The 22,038-nt window shown below is 55.7% G+C and overlaps 1 protein-coding gene across 1 annotated transcript; it reads left to right on the top strand.

Moving 5' to 3' along the window:
* The first annotated feature begins 16,169 nt into the window (after nucleotides 1-16,169).
* FXYD3 (FXYD domain containing ion transport regulator 3) lies at nucleotides 16,170-21,616 on the top strand. The gene is made up of 8 exons (XM_045532365.1): nucleotides 16,170-16,247; nucleotides 18,613-18,664; nucleotides 19,761-19,793; nucleotides 19,901-19,924; nucleotides 20,730-20,804; nucleotides 20,881-20,917; nucleotides 21,252-21,289; nucleotides 21,417-21,616. Exons 2-8 carry the CDS (start codon nucleotides 18,625-18,627, stop codon nucleotides 21,422-21,424), a joined length of 255 nt encoding a protein of 84 aa, XP_045388321.1. The 5' UTR covers nucleotides 16,170-16,247; nucleotides 18,613-18,624; the 3' UTR covers nucleotides 21,425-21,616.
* Nucleotides 21,617-22,038: the final 422 nt, after the last annotated feature.

The following is a 22,038-nucleotide window of genomic DNA, read 5'->3' as shown; positions in this document are numbered from 1 at the left end:
CTGCTTTCTCAAATCCATTTCGATCTGTGTCAGGTTCATTTCCAAGCAACTTCCCCTACAGCCAGAGACAGAGATGCCCCAATCACACAAACTCCAGACATATATGCCACGGACCAGCTTAGCAGCCCCAGCGGAAAGGGGCTGCTTCTTTCCCAGTAACTCTGGCAGAAAAAAAAAAAAAAAAAAAAAAAATGTCCCAGACCAGGCTCTCATTGGACAGATTTGGGTCATGTGTTCATCCCTTGTCCAATCGCTGTGCACCTGATGCATGAGGTGGGGGTGGGGAGGCCAGGTCTTCAAGAACTGCATGACCTGCATGTGGGAGATTCCCCAAAGGAAAATAGGGTGCTATTTTCAGAAAAACTGAAAATAGATGCCCAGGGAGCAAAAAAGACACCTACCCTGGGCCAGCACAGAAAACAGGGATGGAGACGGGGGCGCCGGACCCTGTGAGCACAGCCTGGGGGGGGGTTGGTCCCGGCTTCTAAGGAGGGAGACACCCCACCCTCCCCTTCCCTAGAGCATCTGCAGATCTTCGCCCAGCCCTGATGGCCACCAGGGGGCACCACTGCCCCTACACTATGAGAAATTAGGGCGTTTCCTGCCTCCTGTTGCTGAAAACCAGCTGCTCTATGGAAAAAAGTGCTCACCGGTGCCTGTTCACCTTGATTTTAAATGATAACAATTACAGCGTGTCAACCCTCAACCGCAAGCTCTCAAGCAATTTCCTAAAGTGTAAATAGACCCATGAATGCGCCTTTGAATAAGTAACAAACTATGCATTTGGAAAATGCCGGAGGGTCGGTCCCTGGTCCCCGAACCCTCAGCCAGGTTGAGCTCCACCATCACTTGGCTGGTCAGGAGCCCCCAGCCCCACGTCTCATCTGGGGAGCCTCAGCGCAATGTCCCGACACCTCTGCGTGTGGCCGCGATGCCCTGCCTGTGGTACTTGGGGTAGAATTTGAGATGTGACCCACACGTTGCTTTGTGAGAAATGTACTGAGTTACAGAGGGCGACTGTAAATTTTCCTTTGTGATTGTTAGCTGAGAAATGTAATGTACGTATGTTTTATGAAGTTTGGGGACTCTGAGAGGGCATGGTCCACCCTGGGGGTTCTGAACAGATATGACCATTTCCTGGAGGGTCTGAGGGGACACAGTTCGCCCTGGCAGGGAGGGGATGGGTCTGAGCAGGGGGTACTGAACAGGACGTGGCCCTGCCCTGGGGAATCTGAGGAGATGTGGCTCTATTCTAGGAGATTTGGCAGAAATTTGGGCATTAAAAGCCAATAGGCAGTTTACTGGGAAAATAAACCCAGGGGCCCGATCTGGGTCCAGCCTGCACTATTGCTGTCTCGGAGCAGCGGAGGGGGTGGGGAGATTATGATTCACTCAACAGCCATTCACCAGTTTCCTCTGCATGTCAGGGGTCAGCAAGCTTCAGTTCTCCTGCTCCCACCCACCTTGCACTCACCCCAAGGAGACATTACAAAAATAATAATGATTGCAAGGTTGCTTTGAGGCTCCAGCAGGGTCTTGGTCTGCAGAAAGGCTGAAGATTAAAATGCTTCCCTCCATGTCACGGCGGTGCTTCTCCGAGTCAGAAGTGTTTGATCTACCTTATGGAACTAGCAAACAATGGTTTGCATTCCTGTGTAGTGGTTATATCTGAATATTCCCTCTCAAATATAGAAAAGCCTTCTGGGTGTAACTTGGAATGGAAAGCTCTGCATGTGGTTTGTGAGTTGGCATTCTCCCAGCCGAGTTGCAGGGGAAATGCAGTTACTGTTCCACAATAGTTATTCCATACATACAATCACTGCCATGATTAACAGTGACTGTGAAGGCTGCTCGTTTCACATTCAGAAATCATAATTTCAGAGAGTGGGATAAGTAGGGAGATGGATTTTAGTTTCTGCATAAAAAGTAATACTATTTCAATACTGCAGTTAATAAGTGAGCAGCTGTTCGGGCTCTATTGCTGTGTAACAAACCACCCCAAACATCATGGGGTAAAGTGACAACCATGCTATTAAGCTCGTGGATTCTGTTGCTCAGAAAGTTGCACCTGGAACAGCAGGGACAGCTTGTCTCTGCTCCTTGATGTCCAGGTCCTGAGCTAGAAAATACTGTTGGCGAACAGGGACTGGAATGAGGACATTTCTTACCCACAAGTCTGGTGTCTGAGCTGAGATGGCTCAAAAGCTGGGCTCGGGTGGAACTCCTGACTCCTTGTCCAGCTGACTTGGGCTTCCTCCCAGCATGGCCGCCTCAGGACATCTGGACTTCTCATGTGGTGGCCCAGGGCTCCAGAGTGAGCATTCCAGTGGACATCGCCTTTTACATCCCAGCCTCATTTCTGCTCTGCTTGGTTGGCTGAAGCAGTCACAAACCTGCCCGGACTCTAGGGGAGGAGACAGACCCCACCCCTTGGTGGGAGGCAGGTCAAAAAAATTAAGGGCCATGTCTAAAAACTGACATGGAGCTTATCGACTGTAGGAGCAAGTTGGCAGCTGACAAAGCAGAGAAATGATCCCTCACTAAAGTGTTCAACCTGAAAGATCTGCCTGCTCAAATTGTGGCTAATAAAATCGTGACAGTAATGACTTTTTAATACACTTTCAGATTTGTTTTTACATTTCAAAGAGTTCCTTCTAAGGTGGTGATATTCAGCTTTGGGCAAATCCTGATTTAAAAACAGCCAGTCAGCATTCAGCCACAGTGCCTGTTTGTTGCACTTCTGAATAATATTTTTGGTATTAATAAATACATCCACGAGTATTTTTTGAACACTTCCTATGTGCCGGGCACTGTACTGAGAGCTTTGCGTATGTCACTTTGGTATTCCCCTAAATTCAGACATTTGAAGGTGGCTGTCTTAATTTTTGCTACTCATTCATTCATTCAACTAATATTTATTAAGCACCTATTATGTGTCAGGCACCATTCTAGGTCCTGGGACAGAGCAGGGAACAAAACAGACCAGAATCCCTGCCCTTATGGAGCTTAGGGGAAAACAGACCATGAACAAATACTGCTGGTACCATTTGTGTTTTATTTATTTATTTATTTTTTGAGACAGAGTCTCGCTCTGTTGCCCGGGCTAGAGTGCTGTGGCGTCAGCCTAGCTCACAGCAACCTCAAACTCCTGGGCTCAAGTGATCCTCCTGCCTCAGCCTCCCGAGTAGCTGGGACTATAGGCATGCACCACCATGCCTGGCTAATTTTTTCTATATATTTTTAGTTGTCCACATAATTTCTTTCTATTTTTAGTAGAGACGGGGTCTCGCTCTTGCTCAGGCTGGTCTCGAACTCCTGAGCTCAAACGTTCCACCCGCCTCGGCCTCCCAGAGTGCTAGGATTACAGGCGTGAGCCACCGCGCCCGGCCTGTGTTGTTTTATTTAAATCATCTCTTTTCCCTTCTCTTTCTTTTTGCCTTTCTCTTTTTATTTCAACTTAGCCTTGACTTTACCAATAATATTCATGAAACTGTGGGTTTCACGTGATAGTGGTAGATATATATGTTTTTCAATATAAATAAAAAATATTAAATAAACAAATACCAGTAGAATAATAATAAATGCTTTTTCATTGCCCTCCTGTACTCGCCTGAAATCTCCTCGCCGGTGGCCCACGTGCCACGCTTTGGGAGACACTCATTTAAGCCTCCAGCAAGCCGGGAGGAAGGGGCTGTGGGTCTGATATCCCACAGGGGGCTGTGGAATCTGTCAGGCGCCACATCTCAGGGGCAAAGCTGGGACTGGGACCTGTGACTAGCACGTGTGGGGGGAAGGTGCTGAGCCCCCACTCCCAGCCCCTCTCTGCTGGCCAGGCATGGGCACTGCCTCCCTGGGATGAAGAGGCCTTAACTCAAAGATCCTTGGGGTGGGAGGGGCCCTGCTCAGCCATGGGGGGGCAGGAAGGAGCCTGCAAATCAGGGTCTGGCCCAGGCACCCCTCTGTCCCACCTGGTTTGACCCTGTGAAGGGCTGGCTTGGGTTTGGGGCGTCAGAGCATGTGTTCGGGACACCCGCTTTGAAGATGGAGCCCCCACCGCCTAGCTCCGAACCTCCTCTGTCAGGACAGCGCCCGTGGATCTCTGCAGGTACACAGGGCTGCACCCCCTTGCCTGTTTGTTCCTCACCCACCTCCACCCATGCGCGTCCCCAGGCGATCTCCCCTCCTGCCACCGTGTCCCCCAGTAACACTCCCAAGCACCGACTCTGCGTTTGTCTGCAGTAGCCCCGCCACTCTCTGCGGATGCTGGGCCCTGGGCCCCTGGGCTGGGCTGTGTCCCGCAAATCCCCCCAGCTGCACACCTTGGCCCCCTTTGCACGGCTCACTCAGCCTCCCGGATGCTGTGAGTTGGTCTTTAACCTGTGGGGAGAGGGCGGCCGGTGGGAGGAGGGTCTCTTCCTCACCAGCTCTGCAGGAGCAGACCCCCCCCCCCAAGCAGAGCCTGAACTTCTCCACCTGTGGGTGGCTTGATTCATGGGGTGAGGAGCTCCTCTGGGGCCCAGGGTGCCTGTGGCAACCCCGCCCACTGGAAAAGCCCTGGAAGACCTCTGTCTCCTCTCTCCCTCCTTGCCCCACCTGCCTGCCCTGGCCTGGCCCAGCCCCAGACGGGATGGCTGGCGGATGCCTGAACAACGGGCGGGTGGAGCTGAGCTCAGGCCTGCCCAGTCCCCACCCTGGCCCCGTCCCGGGCTCCCACCTCAGCCCTGAGATAAGCCAGCCCGGTCGCCCAGTGCATGGGGCCACCAAGGGGATGCGCTGGCTACTGCTGGTAGGTGAGTGGGGATGGGGGCTCCGGAAGGGGGTGGGCCCAGCCTTCAGTTGACACCCCTCCCCTCTGTCCTGAAGAATCAAGTGACTTGGAATGAGGAGATCAGAGGTGAGGCTGACATGAGCCTGAACCCGGAGGGGACAGGGCTCTGACAGCAAGCAGGGAGGGCCCCACTCTACAGTCCTTTGGGGGACTTGACCTTACACTTGGGGGCTGAGGGGACACAGCCTCACCCTGGGGGTCTGAGACGGATGCAGGTGCGGCTGGGGGAAACTCACTGAGCTCATGTCCCCAGCCTGGGCTCCCCGCCAGCTGCTCCATCAGGGGCCCTGCCTCCCTGTGCCCACACGACAGGGGGTGCGGCACCAGTTGCCGGCCTTCCATGGCCTGCTGGGTGCCGGCGATGGGCCCCTCCAGGCCTGTGATGAGCCAGCGGAGGCCCCAGTCCACGTGGAGAACTGTGTCCATGACCTCTGTGCCACAGGAGGCTGGCGGCAGGTCTTGTGTGAGGTGCGGGGGAGCTATGCCCAGCATGGCCCCTCGTGCCACCCTGGAGAGCCCTGGCGGGCTGCGGTGAGTGGCACCTGTGCCGATTCTCACCCCACGCGCTGCCTTCCTCTCTGTGCCAGCCGGCACTCCCCTGCTTGCCGGGTACAGAAAACCGCATCAGCTCATTTTGTTGGCCTGCATAATTAATGATCTCAGAGCTGCTACTTCTGGCCTGGCCCAGTCAGGCACTCAAACCCTGGTTCACGCTCCCCACTAGACTGGCCCCAGTCTGGACGGGGTCACCCTGACCACGGTATGATTCTCCAATGGGCTTTGCCCGACCCCGGGCCCTGTCCTGGGGAGATGGCCCAGGCCGAGGCGGGGATGAGGCTAGCTATGGGCAATGGGTACTGGCTAGTGCCCAAGGGACAAATGTCCACTCTCTCTTGTCCTTGTCCTGCTGCCAAGCGATCTTTGTCAAGAGTATTAAGCAGTCTTTCAAACATTTTTGATGGAGACTCACAATATGAAACATAGTTTGGGGATCCAATCGTATAGTTTTCTATTGCTGCCGTAACAAATTGCTGCAAACTCAGCAGCTTAAAATAACACAAGTCCCAGTTCCGATGCGGTTCTTGTCAGAGTAAAATCAAAGTGTTGGCAGGGACGCATTACTTTCTGGAGGGTCTAGGGGAGAATCATTTCCTCGGTTATTCAGATTGTTGGCAGAACTTGGTTCCTGGCGATTATAGGACTGGGGTCCCTGTTTCTTTGCTGACTGTGAACTGAGGACAACCATTGTTGGCGTCTAGAGGCCGCCCACATTCCTTGGCTTGTGGCCCCTTCCTTCATCTTCAGAGGACCAGCAGTGGGTCAAGTCCCTCTCATGCTCTGAACTCTCCTGCCTCTCTCTGCCAGGAGATTTCTGCTTCCCTCCACTTTTAAGAGTCCACATGGTGACATCGGGCCCATCCAGGTAAGCTTAATCTCTTCTGCAAAGTCCTTTTGCCATGTGACATAACATAGTCATAGGGTCCAGCGATTAGGCCATGGATATCTTTGGGGGGCTGTGATTTCACCTACCGCACCAATATACGCATCCACGTAATACAAAGGGTCACCAAACAGGAACGTGCTCGCAAGCACTTCCCATTCCATTCTTTTCTATCCTAGTTCCTTTTCTAAAGCAGGGAATCCCTTCTTACTTGTATAGCATCGAGGTTGAGAATGCAGATCCCAAAGTCAAACTGCCTTGGTTGGAATCCCAGTACTATCACTTTTCAGCTGTGTGCTCTCAGAGAAATCACTTAACCTCTCTGTGCCGCAGTTTTCCCTTTAACAACAACAAAAGAATGATGGTAGTAGTACCTAGCTTGTGGGGTTGTTGTGCGAATCAAACAGATTAATGGTTTCTGGCAATAGAGTGACTGCATTTGGATCCTTTGCGTTAGGAAAAGATACCACAGTAGCATCATTCTGCCCCCAGATCAAAGCCACAGGGCTCTGCATCCTCGGGCCCTGTTGCTGGCAGACCTTGTCCCAGACCAGCCTGTCCTGGGGAGGGCCTGGGGTTCCGCCGAGCTCAAATCCTCCCCAATGCTCAGGCAGCTGGAGTGAGGCCTGAGCCATCTCTTCTCCCCTTCAGCGCGAACAGGACGATTTCACAGATGAGGAGCAGAAACGGAGGCACAGACGTGAAGGGTGAGGCTCCAGGCCCCAGAGCTAGGAGGTGGCGGGGAGGGGTCCCTCTGGGCCTGACCTTGCACTGGGTGATGCTGGGGACATGGCAGTGACTGAGAAAGGCCCTAACTCTACTCTGCTGGGGTGGGCTGAGCTGTCCTCAGACAGTGACAACACAGGGTGGTTGGGGCCGTGGAGGAAGCTCAGGGGTGTGTGGGAGCCCAGAGGGGGTGTTGGCCCAGCCTGGGAAGTCGAGGCAAGTTTCCCTGAGAAAGGGACATATGAGCTGAGGCCTGAATGGCAGGTTAGAGTCAGACAGACGCACACGCGCCCACACACACACGCCTCCTCCGCAGTCTCTCCTCCACTGTGTCTCTCCCCTGATCCGTGAAGCCCCCCAAGACGGTAGTGGGATCTGTCTTGGTCACCACTGTGTCACCAGCACCTGGCATAAGGATAAGTCAGATCTCCTCAGACTCCTGATTACAACCATCCCAGGGTCCCTATTGTCCCTGGGATGAACTTTGACCCTCAGGCCTCCTCCTAAGGGATCGTCGGGGGCTGCGTCTCCCTGCCCACCCCACTGCCCCTACACACCCTCTCCTGAGCTCACTCCACACGGAGGCTCCGCCACTCTCATTCCTTCCTCAGAGCCTTTGCATTTGCTGTTCCCCTGCCTGCAATGCTCTTCCCCAGACAGCACGTGACTGGCTCCTTCCAGCGTGCAGGACTCAGCTTCGATGTCACCTCTGTAGAGAGTCCTCCCCGTCCACGGTCCTCCAAGCAGCCCCCAGGGCCCGGCCACTGTTACATGACCCAGTTTCCCAACCTGAAGTTATCTTTTATTTATGACTAGTTCACCGTCCATTTCCCCCTCTAGAATAGAGTCAGCACATTTTTACTGTAAGGGACCAGGTAATCAATATTTTAGGTTTTCTGGGCCACGCTCTGATGCAACTGCTCAGCTCTTCTGTTACAACACAAAAGCAGCCACAGACAGCACATAAACAAACGAGGGGGGCTACATGGAAACGTTATATACGGACGCTGAAAGTTGAGTTTTACATAATTTTCACACCTCACAAAGTAATCTTCTTTTGATTTTTTTCTAACCACTTAAACGTGTAAAAACTATTCTTAGATCACAGGCTGTACAAAAACAGGTGGCGGGCCAGATTTGGCCCCGGGGGTGTGGCTTGTCAACCTCTACTCCAGAACATCTGCTCCATGAGGTCAGGGACTTCTGTCTTAGTCACTCCCATGTCCCCATCCCTGGAATGTCCCTGGCATGTAGTAGGTGCTCAGACAAAGTTGAACAAGTAAATGCTACAGAGAAGAGCTTCAATACAGTCATGAGTTCTTTCAACAAATATTCATTGAGGCCTGCCGTGTGCTGGGCGCTTCGGGGATAGCAGGGGACAGAATGTGAGCTTGGGGCAGTGAGCTGATGTCCTTGTGGTGAATGAGTTGTGTTCCTCCAGAGCTGGCCTGTCATCCCCACAGCCACTACGAGCTCTGCAGCTCCTCCTGTCCCAGCTCCCGCACGGAGCCTGCCCTGCCCAACACCGTGCCAGGAGGGCTGCCAGTGTGACTCGGGCTTTGTGCTCAGTGGCGCTGACTGTGTGCCCCCAGCCCAGTGTGGCTGCTTCACAGGGGCCAGGTACCACCTGGCCGGGGAGTATTGTGAGCAGTTCTGCCGCTGAGAGGCCTCCACCCATGCCGTGCACCACTCCCCTCCTCCTGTGGGCCTGGGCAGAGATGTGGGATCCTCGGGGCATCTTTACCCACCCACTGTCCCCTGGCACCTGGCAGGCAACAAGGCACTCACACATCTCCACCTTTGACGGGAAGACTGTTGAATTCCCAGGCACTTGCGCTGCTGTTTTTGCCAAGCCCTTTAGCTCTGCCAGCTTATTGTGCTTTTTCAAGGTGGAATTTGGGAGGAAGAACAGGTCCAGCAGCCCCACTCTGTTAGTTTCAAAGATGTCTGTCCAGGTTAATGGGACCTCTGTTTGTCTGCAGAGAGAGCCCTGACCTGGCAGACATGAGCACTTATTGGCCTCTAGAGACTCTTGAACCGATTTAAGCTGAAAGAAATACTTTGGCTCAAACTAAGTCAAAATCATGTGATATATCCTAGTGAAAGTGCAGTGAGTCTGGGTCCACAGAATTTCTCTATATACCAGTTTGGTTGTTTTGGTTACAATTAACAGAAAGCCTCATTCAAATGAACTCAAACAAGTCAAAATTTTACATTACATAACTGAAAATCTCAAAGGGAGATCAGGCATGGTTTGATCAGGGTGCTAACTCAATTTCTCACCATTTTTCTTGGTTTGTGGTCCTCTATAGCATTAGCTTTGTCCTTAGGCTGGTTTTTCTTGTGGTAGCAAAATAACTGCAGAGTTTCTGGGCCTCAAATGTGTATTCCCCCTGGGCCCAAAACCCAAATCTTTTCTTACCCCAAGTACTCAGAAAAATTCCTATGTTTGACTTTGATTGGACCCCACTGAACCAATCGTTGTGGCCCAGGGATTGCCGTAAGCCTATCCAATTCTACCCTGAGGAGCTGTAGGTGGGAGAGATCCTCCTTCCCCAACCTCTCATGGCTGCTCCTTGCAGGGAGAGATGGTAAAATGGGAGTCCACCCCAGTGTCCTTGCAATCCCCAAACCAATATTTCTTGTCGCAACCATGTTCAAAGAATGTAAAGGCCCTGGTAAAACTCCGCTCTGAGACCTGAGACTTTTGTCTAGAACCCACAGGGGTGGATGTGTTTTCCACGCCTGAGGGCCCGAGCTCACAAGAGTCCCATTGTTGGCTGTTGGAAAACACACAGCCACACCCCTCCCACTCCATCCCCTTCCAGGAAGGGAACCAGCTTTCAGAGTTAGTCACACTGTCAGCATCTTGTACAAGAACCTCATTGAATCCAAAGGGCAGCCCTGCAGAGCGAGTGCTATTATTAGCCCAGTTGTACAGATGGGGAAACTGAGGCCCAGGAAGGGAGACTTGTTTGCCTGAGGTCACACAGTAAAGAAAGTGGTAGATCTGGAATTTGGACCCAGGCTGTCTGGCTCTGAGTTCCTTCCCTCTCCACCTACGGACCTACTGTGTGCCCCCAAAGCTGTGACCAACTTAAGCAGAGTGGGGTGCCTGATTCATCTGCGTAGGGCCTAGAATATACAGTAACTCGCAAGAATGGTTTTCGTTCACTCAATAAATATTTTCTGAGCACCTACTGTGTGTCAGACCCTGTGTTCAGGCCCCTCCCTCACGGAGCTGAGGTTTCAGAGGGGAGAGAGACAGTGGACTTAAGCAGTGAGTGCATATTCTACAGAATGTTGGGGCAACACATGTTGGTGCTACAGAAAACACAGAGAACAGAATGGGGGGGTGGCTTCCAGGTGTAAGACGTGGTTTCAAACTGAGTGGCCAAGGAAAGGCCCGTTGGGGAGGTGAGGTGTGAGCAAAGCCCTGAAGAAAGATGAGAGAGGGACCCACACGCAGGTCTAGGGGAAGAGTAAGTCCCACAGGGGCTGGGGCGGGGCCTGGCGTGTTGGGGGACAGGGGGAGGCCCGTGTGGCAGGTGCTGAGTGAGCGAGTGAGCGAGGGTTTGAGCGGGAGGAGATGATGAGGTCAGAGAGGTGACGGGGACCAGGAAGAGGTCATGGGTTGAACTGAGGACTTTGCTGTTACCTGGAGCCAGGTGCAGCCGCGCAGGGCTCGGCACCAGGAGGACCCTGACCCGACTCAGGGGTTCCCAGGCTCCCTCTGGCCGTGGGGGAGCGGACCGTGGGGGCAGGGACAGAGCAGGCGACCAGGGACGAGGCTGCTGGGGTGTCCAGGTGGGAGGGGATGGAGGCCGGGCCAGGCTGGGGACAGTGGAGGGGAGATGCGGTTGGTTTTGGAGAGATCCTCTGGACTCCTGTCCCCTCTCCAAATCCGCTGCTGTCCTTCGGCACCCACACCCCCCGCATTCACTCGGGCTGTGGAGCCAGACCTGGGTTGGGATCTAGACTCTGCCCTTTAATTAATCCAGCGACTTGCCGCGAAGCGACTGAGCCCACGTGCCGTGGCCGTGCGCGGTTTCCTCAACAGGAGGAACAAAACCTGCCTGGCATGCAGTGAGCCCCGCCGCCCGCAGCACGGTTGGCTGAAAGCAGAGACAGTCAGCAATTGTCGTGAATGACTCAGGCGTACAGGGCTGTGGCGCTGGCGCTCGCTGGGTGCAGGGGGAGGTGGGGGATGCTGAGAGGGGCCCCGGCTGCCAGCAGGCTGCTGGGTCAGTGCCTGCCCGTGGCCGAGGGTGCCCGCCAGGCTCTTAGAACTGCAGACTCATCGTGCTGCCTCTGCAGCCAGGTGGGAGTGTGCCAGCCCAGGGCCAGCCTCAGAGCCTTGGGCCCCCACCATGCAGAGGCTGGGCAGCCAGAGCGGTTAATTCACCGCAGCTATGAAGGGACAGAGCTGGGCACCAAGGGGTCACGGAATTCAAACCAACCCTGGACAAAGGAAAAGGAAGACATCGTGGGAGGGCCAGAACGAGCACAGGCTTTCATCTAAAAGGGGGAAATATATACACATAAAAAATATTTGATATAAAATATATAGTAATATGCATAAGTATATAATCTCTTAAATTCAGTTAGATTCTGTTTAACTTTTAGGTTACTCGAGTCTAAATTTACTTTTCCCTCCATTCTTTCAGTGATGTTTTTATCTCATGCTATATTATTTTGCATTAACTTTAATTTTTCATTTTTATCGATCTTTTTCCAACTTTTATTTTGAACTTTTTGAGCTATAGAAAAGTGACATAACCAGTACAATGAACCCAAATGTCTTTCACGTAGATTCACCAATTCTGAGACAATATTTTGTCTCATTTGCTTTCTTTCACCATATTGCCCAGGCTGGAGTGCAGTGGCACAGTCGGACCTCACTGCAGCCTCAAACTCCTGGCCTCAAGGGATCCTCCCACCTCAGCCTCCTGAGCATCTGGGACTACAGCCACCGAGCCTGGTTAATTTTTTTTTTTTTTTTTTGAGAGCAGGGACTCCCTATGTTGCCCAGGCTTTTCTTGAACTCCTGGCCTCAAGTGAACCTCCCAAGTTATTTGGTCTATAAAGTGTTAAGAAAACCAAAAGTCAGTTAACAACATTTAAAAATCAGGAGATTTTATCCTAAAAATCTACATTTCTAGCTTCTCTGGGGGGGTGATGACATCAGAGCAGCACAGGGGGCAGATGTCAAGGGGGCCTGTAGATCCCCTGCCACCCCGTGTGGCCCTCACGTGGTTCCTGGAAGCAAGGCAGACAGTGACATGCCCACAGCCACACCACCCCAAGGTGGCAGGGCAGGGCCACCTGCCAGCTCCTGCTCTCCTCTCACAGGTGCTGCATCCTGAGACCACAGGAAGCAGCTCCACAAAGCCCCAGGAAGCCACATCCACCTGTCCACCGGCCTCTCTGTTCCTATCTTGCCCAGGAAGTGGGGCTGTGGCGTATATCGCTGTGACCACGCCTCTCCGGCCCATCAGCCTGGCCGCTCAGGCTCTGCCTGGGAAGGCGGACCCCGCCCAACTGCACCCCTCACCTTGGGTGTCCCCAGCTCCCACGCCCCAGTGTGGCCCACGTAGGGTCTATGCATCTGCCAGGAGCCTGCAGAAACATTCACAGCCTGAAGTCAAGGACAATAATATTCCTGAAACAAAATCAATAAAAGTGATGGATACCCCAGTTACCCCGATGTGATTAATTCACATCATGCCTGTATCAAAACATCACATGTATCCTATAAAGATATACAACTCTTATGTACCCATGATAATTAATTTCCATTCTTTTTTTTTTTTGAGACAGAGTCTCGCTTTGTTGCCTGGGCTAGAGTGCCGTGGCGTTAGCCTAGCTCACAGGAACCTCAAACTCCTGGGCTTAAACGATCCTACTGCCTCAGCCTCCCGAGTAGCTGGGACTACAGGCATGTGCCACCATGCCCGGCTAATTTTTTTTTCTATATATATATTTTAGTTGGCCAGATAATTTCTTTCTATTTTTAGTAGAGACTAGGTCTCCGCTCTTGTTCAGGCTGGTCTTGAACTCCTGACCTCGAGCGATCCACCCGCCTCGGCCTCCCAGAGTTCTAGGATTACAGGCATGAGCCACCGTGCCCGGCTACCCATGATAATTAAAAAGAAAAAAGAAAAACAATCAATAAAAGTTGGAATCAATGACTATATAACACCCTATGGCTTTGACTTTCTGTTTTAATTTGGTGTTTTTGAAAACTGTGACATTCAGAAACTATCTGTAGGTTTGGTTTTTCTCATTTTGCAAGAATCCCTAGGATACTGAGAAATCACAGCCAATCGTAGCTGCAACAGGTTCTTCAGGGCCAGATGACTTCAAAAGCAAAATGAGGGGAAATCTCTCAAACATTTTCATTATCTTTATATTAATATATAAATTATATATTATATATGCACATTTAAAATATGACCAAAGTGAAGTCAGCCTGGAAGGCTCACTCCAAAAGAGACCCGACCCCAACAGGGCACAGGTGACTGCACGTTCTCCACTCCCTACAGCCCTTTGCCAGGGTCTCAGCGTGCCTGTCACACGGGGGTCTCAGAGTCCTCCTTGGCCATAACCCCAGCCCTTGCCCCAGCCCAACTCACGCTTGCATGTGGCATATTCAGGTCCAACCTAGAGAGAATTTATCATTGGCCTGGGCTGGGTATAAGCCGTTATGGGTTCGTCAGAATGTAAGACCACCGCGATTACAAACTCAGAGTTTGTCAGGAGGCTCTAACTGGTGGGCCCCCCAGCTCAAACCAGCCCTTACATGGGTTTTGTTTGACCTGCATAATTTTTTTTTAAATCCGAGTCAACTTTTAATATTGGGAATTCCGTATAGAGATTCAGGTTTCTGACATCTGTTAGAAATATGGTGCCAGTTAGTTCAAACCACGTGGAGCTGCAGTTCCCAACACCTGGGGCCACAAACCGGTCCGGTCTGCAGGGGCGCGCGGAGGGGGCGCTAGCGAAGTCCCCCTGCACCCGCAGCCGCTCCCGTCGCTGCCTCGCGGCCGAGCCCCGCCGCCCCCATCAGATCAGCGGCCGCATCAGACCCGCGCAGGTGCGGGAGCCCCACCGCAAACCGCGCAGGCGAGGGGGCCAGGCCGCGCTGCCCACGAGAATCCAAAGCCTGATGATCTGAGGGGGCGCCAGGGCGGCGACACCCCCGCCCCCCATCCGTGGAAAAACTGTCTTGCACGAAACCTGTCCCTGGTGTCAAAAAGGCTGGGGACCGCTGATGTAGAGGCCATCCTTGAATTCCATCAGTTAAACATTGTAAAGGTAGTACATTTTCAGGATTTAAAATTCAAAAGGTGTGAGAGGGCGTGTGATGCTCACTCCACGCATTCTCCAGCCGCCCAGTTCCCTCCTGGGAAGCAGCCGTGGCTGCCACTCTCCAGAGACGCAGCAGGCAGCGCTTCCCCCCCCAGGTGGCAGCATCCTGCGGCTGCCCCCACCGTGCCTGTGTCCCTTGGCAGGGACCTGGGTAGTACCCCGGTCTCCCACAGGGGCTGCTCCAGTCTTGTTAGACAGGATGATAGTTCTCCAGCTTACCCGTTGCCACCGTGCCTTACGGTCTCACACCTGTTCCGCCCACCTGTCCCGCCCACCTGTCCCGCCCTCATCGCGATTCTTGCCTGGCCCGCACCACCGGAGTCGGGGCACTCGGACGCCTGCAGTTCCGAGGACTCCCAGCAGAGGGAGACACCACGCCACTCCCCAAACCACCAAGGGGTCTTCCCAGAGACACTCAACCTCACGCCTGGGGAAGAGATGCTCTCGGCGCAGACACAAAGACCCCCTTGGCTACGCCGGCCCCCAGGCCTCCTCTTCCTCTGCTCTCATCTCCCCCCGCGCCTCCTGCTTTGAGCCCCACCCTGGGTGCCCTCGCTGCTCCTCTGGGGACTGGCCCTGCCTTGATGGGGCAGGAGGGGACCTTGTCCTAGTCCAAGACCTGGGATTGAGAAATTGCCCCAGGGAACCACGTAAGGAGAGCAGGTGGCTGGGCGGGCGTTCCTTGCCCCACCTCTGCCCAGCGAGGAGCAGGGGTCCTCCCCGCCCCCTCAGGCCAGGGCCCAGCAGAGCCTCCCCTGGGCCCCTTCCCCTCTCCCAGGCCGGCCTGGCTCCCGTGGCCCCCTCCCACCCCTCGATGGTGGTGCTGGGGGTCGCCTGGGTCCAGCTGGTGGCCGTCACAGAGCCACCCCTCTCTGGTCCTGCCCCTCCTTGTGACCCCAATCCTCCTCTAGCTGCTCAAAGGCGCCTTGTTCTGCATCCAGCCCTGGACAAAAGTCCCTCTGTCTGAGAAGGCGGAATTGAGGGGAGGGGGAACCCCCAACTGGGACCATGGGGGGGCCTGCACAGACCCCAGCGGAAGGGACGCCTGGAGAAGGCGGCAGAGAAGCGGGAGGCAGGAGGGGAGCTGCACAGAGCAGGGGGCCCCATCTGGAGTGGGTGGCAGGCAGCCCCCAGCCCAGCGCCCACTCTGAAGACCCAGGCCTCTGGCTTCCTGCACCCTTGGGGAGAGCCTGGCCTGGTGGCTGGGGGCCAGCTCTCAGTTTCCCAGGGCGGGGCTTACGGCCTGATCTAAGGCCCCACAGCCCCCACCGGCCCCTACTCACTGTACCAGCCTCTTCCTCACATTTGCCCTGCCCCCACATCACGACTTTGGTCATACCAGCATCTTTGGCTGACCCTCAGGCCATGCCGCCAGCAAGGTATGGCCTGGAAGGGGCCTTCAAGCCCCCCGTAATTGCCAGCAATCCTTCCTCCAAGCAAAGCACACATCCAAGTGAAAGAAGTCAGGTTGTCCACCAGTGTGTCACCTTCCTCCATGGCCCTGCAAGACAGAAGCTCTGCTGTTAAGGATTCCAGAACCTTCCCCCTTCCAGGTCCCTTTCTGGGCACAGGAGATGAGAGGAAGCCCCTCCCCTAGTTAATTCGAGAGGCCAAGTTTCAGCCCACCCTCTGCTTGCACCTCACCTGAGGCTGCTATGGCCTCAGTGACCCCAGGGAACCCTCTGCGCCAGTGGTGGGGGAGGGGTGAAGCTGTCTCTTTAAGAGCAGGAATGGGGTGGGGGAAGCCCTGAGCCTTGGGGAGCCTGACTTGTTCTCTACCTGCCCAGGTTTGCTCAGGGCGTGGCAGCTTCGGATAAAGGCTGTGCTCTGGCTTGGCAGCCCCGATTTCCCCGAACCTCTGCTCACCGGTGAGCTGCACAGGTGAGCGCTGGGCCCCCTCCCGCCAAGCCCGCTTTGGCTCTGCTTCCACTTTCTCCCTGCCACCCCCCCACTGTCCCTGCCACACAGAAGCTCTGTTCTCCGAGACCCCAGAATCTTCCCCCTTCAAGGTCCTTTTCTGGCGGCAGGAGGTTAGAGAAAACCCTTCCCCTGGTGTGACCCTCCCCCCTCATTCTCCAGGGGACTGGGTGAGACAGCTGGGGTGAGGGTGAGACCCCCAAGTGGTGACGGGGTGTCTGGAAAGACTGGTGGAGTCTGGGCAGATGGGAGGTGTCTGGACTGGGGGTGCCTGGGTGGATGGGGGGTATCCGGGTGGACCAGGGGTATCTAGGTGGATTGGGGGCCTCTGGGCAGTGGGGTGAGAGCAGGTGAATCCGGGGTGTCCAGGCCTTGGGAGCAGGTGGGTTCTGGAGGCCTCTAGGGACAGGGCGGGGAGCTGTCTGGGGAAGCTGTACAATGGGGAGCTGGTTAGGAGGGTCAGGGACAGAGGGGGAGGGGTGTGCCACACACCCCTAACAGAGGGGAGAGCAGAGTGGGACTGTCCCCTCTCAAAGCAGTCCCACCTCCTGCACTGCAGGAGCGCCCAGGGGTGAGGGCAGCCACCCAGCTCCCGGCTCCCTGCAGCCTCCGGAAAACCCAGCTGGAAACTGTCATGCAGAGGCCACCGAGGCTGAGGCCATCGATCAGCCTCCTGTGTCTGGCGCTGGGTGATGTCATGGGAATGGGGGATGGTGGGGGCCTCGCAGGCCGGGAGTGGCCTGGAGGGCCGTGTGGAAAGAGGCTTGCGAGGTGAGTCTCCCAGGCAGGCAGGGCACAGGGCACAGGGCCTTCCGCTGAATCCGCAGGGGTTACATGGTCGCAACAGCAACGTGGGCTGACAATTGTGCCAACTTCATGGAGCTGCGGAGATTATACGAGTGAATAAGTGTGGAGACTGAGAAAGTGTCTGGCGTGGGGTGACGTCTCAGTGAGCCCCAGCTGTTATCACTAGTATTAGTGTCATCGTGGGGTGACAGTCTCCCGAGGTGGCTTTAGACAACAGGCAGGCCACCGGCAACCTGTGCCCGCACCACTGTGCCACCCTGCCTGCCAGCCCGCTCCAGCCTTCCCAACACTCTTGTGGGTCCTATTTAGGACCTTAATAACGCCTTAATAACGCTCCCCGGGGCTATGGGCCGTCTTCCTGCAAAAAAGCGGTTGCTCGAACTAAGAGTCCAGCATCTGGGCTTAACCGGATGCTGAGGATTCCCGGGCACAGGGAGATGGAGGGGAGGAGTCTGCGCGGACACTCAGGAAACACCTGCACAGGTGGTTGCCAACCGCGCCATCCCCTCTCTGAGCTGTGTGCTGCCATCGGTGAAGTGGGGACGTAAGGGGGACCGCAGGGGTGGAAGGGGCTGAAATGAGTGTGAATCAGCGAGGTCGTTCCACAGTGTCCAGCACAGGTCGAGAGTGAGTGTGAGCTCTTGCTGTCGAGGTCACGCAGGGTGCAGGGAGAGGGCCGGGGCCTCACCGCGGGCTCACAGCGTGGCAGGAGGGTAGCGCTATGCCAGGCCGGGGAGAGAAAGCGTTCGTCACGTGGGGCAGGCCTACCCGGGAAAGAGGAAGTGTCTGCTGCCAGGAGGAGCCTGGCAGGGCCCAGGGTGGGTCAGGGGCTGGGGAGCAACAGCAGGGGGCTGGCCGGCCAGGGCTGGGGCTGGGGAGGGGTGGGGGCAGGGGGGCAGAGATGGGCCTGTGGCTGCAGCCAGGCCACGTTTGTCCCCACCAACCCCCCAGCCCAGCCTGGAGATGTCTCCTCCCCACAGCGCGGTGCCCAGCCCGATGCCTGCAAAGTCGGGCAGGGCCGGGCAGGCTCTGAGCTGTCTATGGGAGACGCTCCCAGAACCGGGCCTCCTGCCACCTGGCTCCCAACACCCCATTTCCCACAGCACCCCAAGGCCCCGGCTGTCCTGAGTTAGAGCAGCTGCTGCGGAGCCAGGCCCGGGTTAAATCCTGCTTCCTGGCCAGGCGACCCTGGGCACCTACTCTCACCTCTCAGAGCCTCAGTTTCCCCATTTGTATGGTGAAGACAACAGCGGGCAGTGTCCCCCCCACTTGGTCACGGGGGCGTAAAGTCCTGTCCAGTGAGTTGTTCCAGCCGCTCCCTCACCAGGTCTCAGTTCTGGCCCAGCCTCCACATCACTTCCAGGCTCCTTCCTCTCAGCCCAGCGAGTCTCAACGCCACCTTCCCGCCCCAGGGACTGAGCACCCTGGCTGGGGGCAGGGGGCAGGTGGTGGGCACCAGAGACAGAGGGCCTGGTGGGCCAGTGGCCCTGCTAACACTGGACCTGCCTCTGGACCCCTCTAGGCCAGCGCTGACATGCAGGAGGCCGCCCTGAGCCTGTTCTTCCTCCTGGCAGGTGAGTGCCTGTCCCCTGAGCTGCCTCTTCCCCAGGAACCCCCAGCCCGGTGGGGGCCAAGCCTCCTGTCTCCCTCGTGTGCTTTTCTGCCTCCCCTGGGGACATGTTGCATCTCTTAGGACAGTATATTCTTGTGGGTTCTTAAGTGTCACACTAGTGACTTCAAGGGACACAAGGACAGGGCTTCTTACAGCAGCAGCTCACGTGGTGAGAAAGTCACTGTCTTCTCCATTCTCTTGTGTGTCTTCTGAGGACACCAAGGACGGGCCTCGGCCCAGTGCTGCTGTGTCTTTAACAGCGGCCTAACACTTTACGAGGTGAGGTAACTGGGAGCGAGTCACCAACACCCTCTGTGCCTCAGTTTCCCCACCTGTAAAAATGAGGAGAATACTAGCACCTACTCATGGAGCCGTTGAGAGGATTACATGAGCTAATATTTGGAAAGCGCTTAGAACAGTGCCTGGTGCAGACTGAGCCCTGCGTGTTTGTGCTTTAAACATCATTAGAAAGTATTAATTCGCCTTTAACAGAGATTAGGCCGGGAGCTAAGCAGCCCACTGCTTCCAACCTGAGTTTGATCCTCGTCCTCTGCTTTCGTTGTGTTTCTCTTCATCCGCCACCCGGGCAGACCAGTGTTCTGTGCAGGGTGGTGATGTCCAGTTGCACTTCTAAGTGGAGCGCGTGTGAGTGTGCGGCGGCGCCTCACTAGCAAACGCCAGGACAGGCGGGTGTGCGCGCGGCCGGATCGGGGAGATGGGCTGTGGGAATGACTGGAATTGGGGAAACAGGGCCCTGGAACTGAAACCATCTGTCACCTTCCCAAGAAAAGTGCCCCGTTCTGGAGGAGGCTTGGATTAGCCGTGTGTGTCTGGAGACACGGGACCAGACGGTGGCCAAAACCCCCCCGGATCAGGCCCTATTTCAGGAGGCAAAACGCTGCCGTGACCTGAAGGTGCCGGGCTGAGTGGACAAGTCCACATTTCCACTGTCCCTCAGGGGATCCTCCCCCGCGGCCCCCAAGCCTCCACTGGCCCTGCCCGAGGGCTCTGCTAAGCCAGCGTCACCATCTCCCCCACTCCCCGATTCTCCCCACCAGGCCTGCCTGCCCTGGACGCCAACGATCCGGAAGGTGAGTCAGACTGGACCCCTTCGCCCTTCCCACCCCCACCTCCTCCCCTGGGACCCCTGCACCCCGGCTGTTGTCCTGAGTTCATGTTCTTTTTTCTTTCCTTGCAGATAAAAACAGTCCTTTCTACTATGGTGAGAGCTTGTGCCCCGATTCACCTCCCTCAGCCCCGCTGCTCTTTTATGCCAAGGGTCCCACGCGGGGCTGGGCCAGGGTCTGATATGGGTGATACAGAGGCAGGGTCGGGGGGACTAGGATCGGGGCATTGAGCAGTAGACACGGTGGATTAAAGGAGCAAGAGACGGTAGCCTGGTCTTGGGAAGGAAGGTTCTATTGCAGCAAGAGAGTTAGACACATGCAGGGATGAGGATAGGTCGCAAGAAGCCATTGTTTGGTTCAAATCAACTGCTGGGGGAAGGTGTGACTTGGGAAAACCTTCTGGTGGCCGTGAGCTGTTCCACCAACATCCTCATCGGGCCTCCAGCTTCTGCCGGTCTGCCCTCCCTCCCGCCCTCCCCTCCGGCCACACCGGCCTCAGTGTTGCTCAGGCACAGCGCACTCGGACTCGGGGCAGACCCCCAACCTTTGCTGACCCCTCTGCTGGGACACTCCCTTCCAAAGATCTACACAGCCCCTTCCCTCGCCTCCTTCGGGCCTCTGCTCAAACACAGCCTCCTCAAAGGGGCCTTCCCTGACCACTGTCTCTAGACACGCTGCCCTCTGACTGTCCCCTCCCCTACTTCTCTGCAGACGGCTCACCTCCGCTTGAGTGTGCTGAGCTTGCTTGTGCGTGAACTAGAATGTGAGCGCCTGGGATTTTGTCTCTTCTCTGTCTGCACCCTACACATCATCGGTGCTCAGGACTTATTTGCCAGGTGTTGAGGGGGTGGCTGAGGAAGGCCCAGGCCGGCATCGAGGTCCCCTCTGCTTTCCCCCTAGACTGGCACAGCCTCCAGGTCGGCGGGCTCATCTGCGCGGCGGTTCTGTGCGCCATCGGAATCATCGTCCTCATGAGTGAGTGCAGGAGCCGGTGGGAGCTGGTGGGGCGGGGCAGGGTCCCCTCACCTGACCACTCACCTCTCCCCAACAGGTGGAAAATGCAAATGCAAGTTCAACCAGAAGCCCAGGTAAGACGGTTTTGGTTCTGGTTCTGGCATGCCTGCCTCATGTTGGGTAGACGCTTTTCAGCGGAAAAGAGCTAAATCTCGCAGAAAGAGGACAGGCCTCCAGGCTCTGCCCTGGACAGTCCTGCTATGAAGATTTCCTGGGTTTATTATTCATAGTTAATAGTCCCCAGAGGGCTCCAAATCCTGAAATGCTTTGGTCCCTGGGATTGTACAACCCCACAATGGAAACCCAGCTAGGAAGCCGTGTCTGGGCAAGCTGAGAACCCTCTAGTCCTGCGGGAGAGGGCGGATGGCATGGGAGCAGGTAGGGAGCTCAACACCTTTGTCTCCCTAGTCAGCATTTGGCGGATGCTCCACCCCTCATCACTCCAGGTAAGACAGGGACCTCGCGGGGCTGAGGGAACACCGGGAATGAGGGGTGCATGCGTGTGCATACACATACACGTTGGAAAGAAAGAACTCACCCAGCCTCACAAACTGACCCTGCCACCACTCCCAGGCCCGTAACTGCTGAGACCGACCAGCCGGAAGAGCGTGGAGAGCCTCTCTGTGTCCCCAGGTCCCGGCTCTGCACAGGAGCTGGAGCTCCAGGGTGGAATTCTCCCTCCTTCCCCGGACTGCCTTGCCGGGGCCTCCGCTCCCTCTCACAGGAGGGTCTCTTTGTTCAAGTTTTTATCTAAAATGGTCTTGCCTCTGGCACAAGCAGCCTCCTGACTCCCTGTGTGCGTCGGGGCAGGGTTTTGGGGCCAGGAGAAGGTGGACGTCCACTGGGGGGTGGCACAGAGGCCGGCAGCTGAACCTCCCTGCGGGAAGAGCCCCAGGCCTGCCCCCCAAGGCCTCGTGGAAGGCATGGGGCCTGCCCCGGCCGCCATGGCCCTGGGAGCCTCGTGTGTAATTTAAGGTTTTCTAGTGGCCAAATGGGGGGCACTTTTGAGAGTGAGAAAGAGCTCTAAGAACATGGAGTGCCCGGCCACTTGGAGGGGGGACATGGGACCATCCCTGGGAACCAGGCTGTAGGGCCCTGTGCCAGGACAATGTGCTCAGACAGCTGTGACTACAACAGAAGGCCCAGGACCCTCTCACGTACCCCCAAGACCCCACTTTCTCATGAGACCTTTTCA

Source organism: Lemur catta, chromosome 19 (genome assembly GCF_020740605.2).
Source record: "Lemur catta isolate mLemCat1 chromosome 19, mLemCat1.pri, whole genome shotgun sequence".
Classification (NCBI taxonomy): Eukaryota; Metazoa; Chordata; class Mammalia; order Primates; family Lemuridae; genus Lemur; species Lemur catta.
This window is presented reverse-complemented; position numbering and strand designations above follow the sequence as displayed.

Coding starts and splice junctions, on each gene's coding strand:
- FXYD3 (XM_045532365.1), top strand. CDS start 18,625: ATGCAGGAGGCCGCCCTGAGCCTGTTCTTCCTCCTGGCAG. Junction 18,665..19,760: donor CCTGTTCTTCCTCCTGGCAG/GTGAGTGCCTGT, acceptor TCTCCCCACCAG/GCCTGCCTGCCCTGGACGCC. Junction 19,794..19,900: donor GGACGCCAACGATCCGGAAG/GTGAGTCAGACT, acceptor CTTTCCTTGCAG/ATAAAAACAGTCCTTTCTAC.